General features: G+C 38.6%; 1 protein-coding gene across 4 annotated transcripts in view; it reads left to right on the top strand.

Annotated features, from left to right (window-relative positions):
- si:dkeyp-97b10.3 (NACHT, LRR and PYD domains-containing protein 1a allele 5) overlaps nt 1–9,312 on the top strand; it is a 36,504-nt gene extending 27,192 nt beyond the window's left edge. For 2 of the 4 annotated variants that reach the window (XM_059514991.1, XM_059514988.1), the window contains 11 exons: nt 244–279; nt 357–406; nt 1,298–1,350; nt 2,450–2,667; nt 2,765–3,018; nt 5,325–5,468; nt 5,543–5,678; nt 6,516–6,563; nt 7,329–7,409; nt 7,482–7,769; nt 8,636–9,312. In XM_059514991.1, coding sequence (XP_059370974.1) covers nt 244–279; nt 357–406; nt 1,298–1,350; nt 2,450–2,667; nt 2,765–3,018; nt 5,325–5,468; nt 5,543–5,678; nt 6,516–6,563; nt 7,329–7,409; nt 7,482–7,769; nt 8,636–8,664 — 1,337 coding nt within the window. In that variant the 3' untranslated portion in view covers nt 8,665–9,312. Of the gene's footprint in view, nt 1–243; nt 280–356; nt 407–1,297; nt 1,351–2,449; nt 2,668–2,764; nt 3,019–5,324; nt 5,469–5,542; nt 5,679–6,515; nt 6,568–7,328; nt 7,410–7,481; nt 7,770–8,635 lie in introns of all 4 variants that reach the window. The other 2 variants (XM_059514989.1, XM_059514990.1) reach the window with 2 other exon arrangements.
- Nucleotides 9,313–11,677: the final 2,365 nt, after the last annotated feature.

Below are 11,677 nucleotides of genomic sequence, written 5' to 3'. Positions count from 1 at the left end.
CTGTTCTGGTGAACGAGACAACACACTGATGCGTTTTACACTTGCATCCCCTTATAATCTATTAATAAAATATGAGTATCTGGAAGTGCACTGAAAGCCTTAAACACCTCTCCATAATAATCTCAGTAACGAGAGAGACTGGAGTAACATTTTATGTTAGGAAGCTTTCAGGGGTCCTGTATGTCAGTCGTCTTGATCTTGAGTGAAGGATGAACGCTAATGATAATGATCCTGTGTTTCCAGACTCCGACACGAGACCCAGAGCAGAACATCACACCGGTAAAGATCCTCCTCTCATGTGTGCTGGGTGTAGATCCCGAGCTGGTGTTATAAATCTGTGTTTCTCTCCCGTAAAGCCTCGGACGAGCCGCTTCAGTCCTGCTGTGAGAAGTGCCGAGCTCTGAAGGTCAGCCTCTGAACACAACGCTCACGATCAGTAATTAAACCGCCAACATCAATGTTAAACATTACCCTGTAATACAGACTTCTGCCGCTCTTAACGTGTCATTAAACAGTCTTCAATCACTGCAGAAAGTCATCAGCTCTTAAAGTCATGGCAAAAAATAAAGAAAACTAGCATTGCCTGTTCTTTTTCTATTCTATCTACTAGTTATCTTTTCTTTTATTATTAAAAAAAACCATGCTACGTGTACTGTGTTAAGCTAACTTAGACTTGACACAGCTCTTGTTGCTCTTTTGTTGATTTGCTTCCATTGTCCTCATTTGTAAGTCACATTAAATGACTACATGTAAGCATAAATGTAAATGAATTTAGCATGCATTGCTAAAAATAAGTATCTTCCTCAGTGTTTTGTCTGGTTTTCCAGTACAAATATCTAAACTTTCTTTAATCAAGATACAATTTCTTACTAAATTCCAGTCTAATTTTTAGCTTGGTCTTAAAAATATCTTATATATACCATTATAAACCTTGTAATGTTGTGACTTTGAGCACAATGCCAGTAATGGCTCAATACTGTGGCCTCTCTGGAGACATTATTTTACTATGATTCTACACTATGGAAAATATAAAAAGTATTGACAACTATAAAATAAAAAAAGGATGTAGAGATGTAGAAATGATGAGCCTCACTAAATGATCTGTCAATAAATTCATCTGATATTTGTCTATTAAACGAATTTGTGTATTGGTATACCATTATATCATAACATATAGCAGTGGTTCTGTTATTGCTGTAGCTTAAGATTCAAAACTGTCTGTTTTCTAAATGGAAAAAGTGAAATGAAGTGCTGATGATGAATGTAATGCTGACACAAGACTGTTTTTCCCCCACAGAATCCCAAATTCGAGCTGGTAACCCCCAGGAAGATGTCTCGAGATCGGCTACAGTAGGTCCTCCATACTGTACATACTGTATGTCCTCAGTGTGTGAGGACGTGATGGGTCTCGTCTGACTCACAGCAGATGTGTCCCTCGCTTTATGACTCTCATTTTTCTAAATGACCAGTGCTGCATTCTAAACTTGACTAGTGTAAAATCCTAGGTGTAATGTGAGAATAGTCAAATGTGTCATTGAAACCTTTCTGCTGCATGGTATTATTTCCCAGTGATTAATATGTCAAGAAAGCCAAGTTTCAAATGCCACACATGAATCTGTAAACCTGTGAATAACTACTGTTTTGAAAGAAGTCTCTTCTGTTCACAGAGGCTGCATTTAAATGATCAAAAACAATAATTACAATTTAAAACGGCTGTTTATCTGTTAAACTGTAATTGATTGCTGTGATCATTTCAGCATCATTCCTCCAGTCTTCAGTGTCACATGATCTTCAGAAATCATGAAAATATGATGATTTACTGCTCAAGAAACATTTCTGATTATTATCAGTGTTTTTCTCCAAACCAAAAACAACATACACTATATGGACAAAAGTATTGGCACCCCTACAGTAATGAGCTACTTTAGTAATCCCATGAATACAGATCTTAGGGTTTGAGCATATATATGATATTCTAGGGAATTGTGTGCTTGTAATTTTATAGCAACAGTTTGAGCCTTTTGTATTCTAACATGACAGTGCCTCTGTGTATAAGGTGCAAAAAGTGTCAGTGTTTGAAGAACTTGACTCGTCTGGAGTGACTTTACATGAAGATCTTGAGCCAAACACTCATCACCAAACACCAGTGACTTGTACATATGGATACAGTCATTTTAGACACTTCCAAAACTGTTGCAACAGAGATGGAAATATGACTTTTAAATACATTAACTATGCCTCTATCTTTGTTGCCAAGTTTTTTGCTTTTTTTCTGTTCTAAAAAAGGCGGTGTTCCAATTATTTAGGGTTGAAGTATGTTTTAAGAACTGAGAAGTGAAGTATTAAACCTTGATCGTTACAGCTTACGAGTTAAATAAAAGCTGATTTCTCTGACTAAATTGAATGTTGATAGAGGGAAGGTGTTTAACGTGTCTGGACTCTTCTGTAGGCTGCAGCTGGAGGCCGAGGGTGTGTATGAGTGTTCAGACACTGGGCTGGTGTTCGAGGTCTCTCAGCGTGTCAAGATCACCTACTGCATCCTCTCCTGGAGCAAGTTTAGCACATACTTGACCGGATCATGGAAATTCGCTGGTCCTATTTTCGACGTGGACTGCGATCCGTCTATTCTCAAATCCGTCCAGTTCCCACACTCACTGTGTCTAGCAGGTACAGAGATTTCATCAAGTTTTCACAATAGGGTTTTTTGGTTTCTCCCAAAGAATAAGTGCTCGCTTGAGGGATTTGACATCATATTTTCGATTAGCAGATAAAGAGAACGAAGTGAAGTTCAGCGTGCTGCATGTGAAGAACAGCCGTGGTCTGATCGAGCCCTCGGTGGATCACTCCGGCAGTCACGTCAGGTGGAACGTGTCGTCTCTTTCACCCGTGGGTCCGATTGTTCAGACGTCTAAATCAGCAGAGCATCATGGGGTGGTGCAGGTGTTCAAGGAGGTGGGCCCTGAGAACTCCTTCTCCTTCAGAGTTTACCTGGCTGGAAACAACTGCTCTGACATCAAGGTGAGGAAACATGCCAAACAGTTTATCAGCAACAAAAAGCCTTCTGCTTTCACAGAAATGACACGGCTTTTACACAGGGTCTTATTCTCGGTAGCGCTGCTTGTGTGAGCTTCTGGTAATCTGCTAAGTTTAGATTTGATTCCAGGGTTAAGCTACAGCAGTGCTGTGCTATGTCCTATCTCTTCAGGGACGAGTGGCACTAACATCATTGTGACGTCAGACCAGTTTCAGTTCTGCGTTTTGCCTGCATGTCTGCCACTCTGGGTGATTATTGCTCTGCTCGTGAATGTGTGATGTTTAATGTTCGATTGTGTGGGTGTCATCATCTACTAAATGTCTAGAAGCTTTAAAATACCTGTAGGATCTCAGCATCATGCTTTCAGTTTTCACAGTAGCAGAGACTATCCAGAGATTGTCTCTTCATCAGGTTTGTAGAAATGTAGCATTGGATCAGTGTCTCATCAATGGATGCTCTGCAGTGAATGGGTGCCGTCAGAATGAGAGTCTGATAAAAACATCCCAATAATCCACATCACTCCAGTCCATCAGTGAACATCTGGAGAAGACAAACGACGAAACACATCCAGCATTAAGATGATTTTAACTCAAACACATAGAGTCTATAATCCATAATAACACTTCCTCCAGTGAAAAAGTGTTCTGGTCTGAATCAGGAGAGAAATCTGCACAGATCAAGCAGCGTTTAAACAGCTCTAAACTAATCTGTGAGAGACAACAGCTGATGCACTTCTTCACTGGAGGAAGTGTTATTATGGATTATAGACTCTATGTGTTTGAGTTAAAAATGTCTATTATATAATGAACGGAGATGATTAGCCTTTAAAATGGATGATCGTTAAACATAATTAGTGAGCTTTATGAGAACTAATATTAAAGTTACTTATCCAAATGTTGTCACTTTCCAGGTGTCACAATTTTAAAGAGGGCCCTTCTTAATATGTAAAAAACCAAGTGAAAACCAGTCACTTGGCTCTTTGATCTTTCATCTTCAAACAGATGCTGTCGTGAGAAGTGCTCAGCTCAAATAATGACCTTTGTTGCATTGTGGCCAAAGAAAATTACAGCCCCTGATGCAAAGCCACATTTTCTGGTTAGGTACTCACTAATGTGACACAAGCCAAAACTGTTGAATGAAGCAGATGCTCTTGATAAATGCCATGTATTAATATTGGCTCATTATCAACCTTCCACAAATGTTTGTGGGCTGCTTACATGTATCTCTGGACAGGGGCTTGTCTTTATCTTCTGCTGTGGGTTTAATCAACACGTTATCATGTGAAATGACTTCCTGTGGTCTGCACACCACAGAGCGGTTTCAGCGTAGCGTAATTCACGCTGTCAGAGAGGCGATTTCAGTTTCAGTCAGTCAAAAAAACTGACAGAATGCTTGTGAAGGCCTTTAGAAGGTCTAAAGACCTCATGTCCTTCCAACTGAATATGACTGTTTCTTCTAAGAATCTGCTGGCCTCTTCTGTGCATATAATCAAAGGGGACTGGTCTGTCAAGCTCAAAATAACAAAAAAGCACCAGAAAGTATTATGAAAAGTTTATTTATTTAAACTTTGGTCTGTCCTAGTTGGATTTTAGAGGCCTGTGTCGCAAAGACGATGTAGTTTTACCAACATAAAGCCCACACTTAATTCCTAGTAAAACGGATGAGTCTCTAGCAATAAATATGATTTGATAATAGAAAACCACCAGCTGGCAGAACGCCATGAGAAAACAGTTTCTCATTAACAACCTTCCGAAATGAATGAAAAATAACATATAAAACAACTACAATTATATTACATAATATTATATCATATACATCGTTGGTGTTTGATATTTTAATGGTACTTACAAAATTGTTTGTTTCATTGGACAGCAACAAGATATTGGTTAAAACAATGTTTTATTTTCAATGAAAAGCATTGCATTGCTCACTTGACCAATAGAAAACTCGAGGTCAAAAGTTAAGTCACTTTATTTCCATAACACTTTATTCAATATGGATTGTTTTAAATCAGCTTCACAGAAATAAACAGGAAAATAACAATATTAATGTTGCAAAATTCATCAATTTCAGCTGTAAAACAGCTTTACAGATGACAATAGTGGCATTATTAAACTCAAAGTTCAATTAAGCTGTCAGAGAAGAGATGGAAGGATTGTAGTTCTGCTTAAAACAGGTGGAATTTGTTTGGTTTTGTACAAATTGAACTAATCCTGAACCTGAGTTAGATTAGCTTGACAAGACTCTGAAGGAGGTTCTTCAACATTACAGCTGATGCCATGTTTTTCAGGATATCAGGAGGGCTGTTCGGCGGGCCAACAACTGTAAGAACAACAAGAAGTACATACAAGTAGACAAGCCGCCCACATGCATGCTGGAGGAGAACAGGAGGTACCGTCTCATCAGCGAGCCCATGGGTCACATCACACCAGAGGTACTGCAGACACAGATCACAGCTCACACACTCAGCTGTCAGTCTGTCACAGGTGTGTGTGTGTGTGTGTGCAGGACATGCTCTTCTCTCCTGTCATCGTGGAGGTCAAGGGATACTTCGAGGTCTTCTTCGAGGAGAGTCCTCCCTTCAAACTGTCCTTGACTGATGCTGACTCGGGTCATACTGTCTGGACGGCTACCATCAGAGAGGGTCAGCTCACTCAACACTAACACCAGACGCTCCTTTGCCTTGGTGACAAAACTTCCTTTATTAATCACTTCAAGAAATCCTGTTTTCCAATGTCAGGCCTGAAGTCACAGGCCTATACCTGACAAAAATTGGAACAAATGTTCCCTTCGGATTAGTACAGAAAGCCTAACTGTCACCCAAAGCTTGATATTTTATTTCAACCCTCTGGCAGTATGTTTAAAATGGAAACACTTGAGTACGCAACTACTCAAGTAAAGTCCGAAAACAATTTGATCGCTATGATGTTATAGCTAATATAGATGCAATGAAATAGTGCTATATACTTAAGGAGAATGTTTGTCTAAATGACTATTTTTTGGTATCTTCTTGTGATGTCAGAAAATCAAGCCATTATTTTGAAAGCGGGAAATCAAAAAGACGGTGTTGAACAGATGCTGAAAAAAACTATTGTTTTATAACATAAACCTAACTTAATATGTCAGTTATATTTCAACAGTTTAAGGATCGATTTTCATTTTAACTAGTTGTTTATTAGCATGTATATGACCAGCATATTGGCTGTTTATTAGTACTCATAAAGCACATATCAATGCCTTATTCTGCATGACCACAGTTTAGACCCCTTAATCCTCCCTATACCGAAACTTAAAAACTTCCTTACTTGGGGCAGAGGTCATAGTTATTAAATAGTTAATAGTGAGAACTGGTCCCAAACTATAATTCTGTCATATAATTCAGTTCCCTGTTCATTTGTAACAGTAAGACATGGAGACACAGTTTCCTGAGAATGGCCTGTGTTTGTAAAGAACAATAAATGTAATTATAAATCTTTTACAGGAGACTGTGTACATCATCTAGATGAAAACCCCAGAAAACCATCAAAAGGTATGTGGTGCGTCTCTTTCCTCAATACAGTGCTGCGGGGATGATGTGTTTTTGTAGGCCAAAACCCAGAAACCAGTCATATTTCAGCACTTCTAGTTGCTTGAAGTAAATGGGCTTTTTTATTGTTGTTTGAATGCCTGAAATAAGGTATATGACCCAAGATATTTTCATGCTTTTTTAAAATAAAGTGTAATGGTGGTGATGTTAAAGTCATATGACTCTAGTGTAGTAGGTTTATATCCAATGATTGGCTATTTACTTCTGGCAAGTGCTAAGGGAATTATACAAATTAATATATTAATTAATTATATGAATGTACCTCTGAAGGTCCTGACTGTCTTCAGAAAGATTGGATGGCATTTTGTTTTCACCTTCGCACCATGTAATAGCTGATAAACTAGTGTTGTTTACGAGAAACAGCTGTTAAAATTCGGGCAAAATCCGGACAGACATTTTTGGTATGTTTTTGTTTTAGTGTTTATGTTTGTTGATATGAAATATGAAACCATATTTATGGAAATACGGTGATAATACTGATAACCATGATCATTGTGGTCATCATAAGCATGATTTTCGTAGTCATAAACTTGTGATGGTCAAAGAAAACACAGTGGAAAAGTCCTGCTGGATTTATGTTGAGGGAACCAGAGTAATGATAACTTATGGGTTTGTCTACAAAAATGCATCAGCACTTCAGCGCTCTATTCATCACAAATTTCAGGATATTCAGTAATGATGGATGTTTTGTGGTCTCGCCGTCTACAGGCAGAAAAAGACACAGTAGCATGTCAGAGGAAGAGCTCTGTCACAAACAGAGTAAGAAAGCTCGTGGCATTGACGAGCCCGGTAAGTATATGATGGTCTCATTACAGAATTGATCCAGATTTTATGTTGACTGGTCTGCTGGTGTGTCTTCAGACTGTAACGCACCAGCCGTGGCTCCGGACCTGACGGACCAGCAGCTGATGCAGGTGGCCAAACGCATGGGGAGGGAGTGGAAGGTGGTGGCCATCAGCTGTCTGGGCCTCAGCAAGCAGGACCTGGAGGAGATGGAGGCCACCGAGGAGAGCGTGACCATGCTGAAGTTCAACATGCTGGAGCGCTGGAGACGCCGTCAGCCCAAGGGAAGAGCGGGAATTCAGGATCTCCACAAATGTTTGAAGGACAACGATGACGTTCCGAATGAGGTCATTGCTGCTCTGGACGGTGAGTCTGGACGGGATCTGGTGTGTTTTAGTGTGTATCCTCAAGCAGGAGGGATGGCCTGGGCTCCGTGTTACACATGACAATGTCTTTGAGGTGTGTCTGTTCTTAGAGGTCAACCGATATATCGGCCGATATTAGTAATGTTGTAATGATCAACAGCAGCCGATACATTTTTGTTTAGTTGTTAAGAGTCGGAAGCAGGACTTTTGTATTTTATTTATTTATCTGTGTGATATCAACCACTCTATACTAGCGGTTGACCAATATATAGCCAAGGCCGATATACTGGCCGATATTTGGCATTTTTTAATGATCCGAATCGACTGATAGGTTTTTCTGGCCAGTGTTTCAGAAGCAGTACTTTATGTTTATTTTACAGATTTATTTTCATCAATATTATAAATATTGTATAAAATTAATATACATTTAATTTCAGCAATTGTTATGCATGTGTTGGCGTAATCTGATATTAGCATCAGATATCAAGAAAGTCTATATCGGTCAACCACTATTCTTTTTTACGTGACCTTCTGGTGACAAGGCGCATAAAATCAGATAGAAAAAGAGAAATCAGAAATCCCCTTTAGAAAAACATTTAATGCTAAAATTTCAGTAAAATCATATTGGAAAAATGAAACCTGACTTCTTCTTGTTCAGATTTCTGTCTTGATGCATGCAATTTTAGGATGGGACATATTGGTTTAATATAAAATAATTCTGTAATAATGACAGTTACTGTCACTACAGTGAACAGTGATCATTTGTAGTAATTCTGATAAAGTGTGGTTTGTGTCGTCTGCTGTTCTCTTCAGGGCTTCTGTTTCAGTTCACCATTCACATTCACATTGTGTCTCATCTTTTTCCAGAGATGCTCCAAAATAACTCTGCTACATGAGCTTCAGCTGGGAGATCAGCGCACGTCTGTCTACCTGTCTGGTGTCTGTGGGCATCTGACCGATCATCGGAAACCATTTTAACCACTGATAGAGAGCGATGAATAGAGAAGTCCTGAGGCGTGTGCTCGTACTGGAATCTGGAGCTTTCAGGAACTGTAGATACTTGACACTCTTAGTACATTTTTCTGTGTAGCTCTTTGTACATTTTTAGATATTGTACATATTTGAATGTCTTTGTGAGGACTGTAAGTATGGAGCTCAGTTTGTTTTGTTGAATTATGAGCCGTGACCATCTGAAGTTTTTTTTTAAGGAACAGGATTGATGTTTTGATCTCAGGTGCCGTCCTTCTCTGATGGTTATGAACTAACACCAGCGTATGATATCATGAAATTTCTGCAGATACGTGCTCCATCTGCACAAGTGACCATCACTGTTCATATGGACACAGAGCTTTTGTCTTGTGAATCCGGTTCAGAATATTTCAGCAATCGGCTGCATTAGTTTTCTTTCTGTCGTATGAAATGTTGGTTGGGTAAATCCACACCTCTCACACCTGTTTGATGTGCTCTCTCAGGGGAATCTTTATTCTGGAGGAATTTGACCTTTCTTTACATGAATAAACCATGAAAATGGATGAAAAAACAAACAGTGGTTTTGTCATTTAAGGCTTTAGGAGCTTCATTTCAGACAGTTTCTATCCATGTAGTGTTTGTCAAACGCAGTACATTCATCTTATGATCTTCAGACATGTGATGTGGAGACCGGTGGTGTTCATCTGCGTATCCCAGATAGCAACATATTTTCGCACATGAGTAATGATAATGTGGCCCACATGTACCATGGAATGATGGCACTTTGGCGGACCGCTCCTGTTTGCCAGATCTGGGCCAAAAGCATGCCATAGCAATGCTGCATATCAGCCAAGAGCAAAGAAATAAACCACACTGTACCTTTTCTGAGCCACAAAATCTTTATATATTATTTATAGAATCCTCTAAGCTTATTAACAAGCAAAATCAATGAAGAGAAAAGAGAACAGAAACTCAACAACAACAGCTGACTTCAGTCAGAGCCTTGAAGATAAAAGACATTAAATCTCTGAAGATCTCAGCAGAGGAGGATTAAACAAATCCACAAACAGCATTACCAGCTTCTCTTATTACTAACCAAACTGACTTTATTTCTCTTAGCGGTCTATGGAAGTTCTTATTGAGAATTAACAGAGGTTTAACTCTAACGTTTGTTTCATCTGTCACCATAATAGTGATCAGTGTTTACATTAGTTGGGCTCTTAACTCTAATTATTAATCATTCGTATTCTTTGGTTGATTTGACGGTGTGTTGGACAAATGCATTTGTACTACATGATAATTTGCTGTTGATGGTTTCACAATTATGATTCATAATGATTCATATGATTCAATTGTGAAATGCATGATTCACTGAAGGCATTTAAATCCAGCCGCTGTGTAATGTAATGCTTTCACATTACAAATTCTGTGTTACTGCAACATGTGTTACAACATCAGTTTAAAATAAAAAGGTGAAATACACTGAAACACAGATATCAGCAATGAGCATATGAATCTCAACAATGGTGAAATTATATACAGTTTACCGAATCAATTATGGACATCACAAAAAGTTATAAAGGACAATTCAGCTGCATAATTTATTCATGCTGTAATGCATGCCTGATGTTTTGTGCTATAGTACCCAGCATGCATTGGGACATTACACTTTATATTGTCACCATTGTTGAGGTTCATGTGTTGATTTGTGATGACTTTATGTGTTATTAGAGCTAAATTTTTTGTGCTCTTAAAAACCCCCACTGATTTTACACTGCAGTTTTAGCACAAGTATTATGGGCATGACAAAAACATGAGTCAAATTACATGAATGAATCAGGATATTTAACTCTTATTGTAGAACCATCAATTCTATCATCATTTGATATCAATTTTTTATCATTTGTTACTGCAAATGTGTTTGATAAACACAGCCGCAAGCAAAGACAACCGGTTTCTGATAAGAGTTAAGAGACCAACGAATGGAAACACTTATCACCATTTTGGTGACTTCACATTAATCAACCGCTAGAGTTAAACCTCTGTTAATTCTCAATAAGAACTTCCATAGACCTCTAAGAGAAATTAAGTCAGTCTGGTTAGTAATAAGAGAAGCTGGTAATGCTGTTTGTGGAGTTGTTCAATCCTCCTCTGCTGAGATCGTCAGAGATTTAATGTCTTTAATCTTTTGTCAGCTGTTGTTGTTGAGTTTATTTATTTCTGTTCTCTTCTCTCCTTCAGTGATTTTGCTTGTTAACAAGCTTAGACAAGATGAAAGGACTCTACAAATAATATATGAAGATTTTGTGGCTCAGGAAAGGTACAGTGTGGTTTATTTCTTTGTTCTTGGCTGATATGTGGCATTGCTATGGTCTGCTTTTGGCCCAGATCTGGCAAACAGGAGCGGTACGCTCAAGTGCCATCATTGCACACTACATGTGGGCCAGATCATCATTCCTCATGTGCTGAATCTGGGACCACAACATGTTTCTATCTGGGATCCTTCAGTCAGAATGAACTCTGACACTGCTTTATGAAGCTCTGATTCTTCATCAGCTCACATGCTTCATCACATCTGACTCTTATCATTGACAAATAATCTCTCCTGCTTCCCTGTCATCACCTCACATGATGTGTGAACACGATAATGTTCTGACGTCATGAACCAGAGCATTTCAGGATAAGTCGCTTTTGCAGTTTAGCTTCAATAAACCTGTGATAACTATATTTTACGAGTCCATATTCATGCAGCAGTTAAGTATGAACACACCAGTAATTAAACTAACTGAACATACATTAAGGGTATACTTATATCTAATCAAACATTTGAAAGATTAAAAGTTTAAAAAATGAACAAGCAAAAATAATCCAGTAATTCATATAATTAAAGGTGACTTGACTTCATGGGAACCATCCACACAAACAAACACGAAACAAATG

This window comes from Carassius carassius, chromosome 28 (genome assembly GCF_963082965.1).
Source record: "Carassius carassius chromosome 28, fCarCar2.1, whole genome shotgun sequence".
Lineage (NCBI taxonomy): Eukaryota > Metazoa > Chordata > Actinopteri > Cypriniformes > Cyprinidae > Carassius > Carassius carassius.
This window is presented reverse-complemented; position numbering and strand designations above follow the sequence as displayed.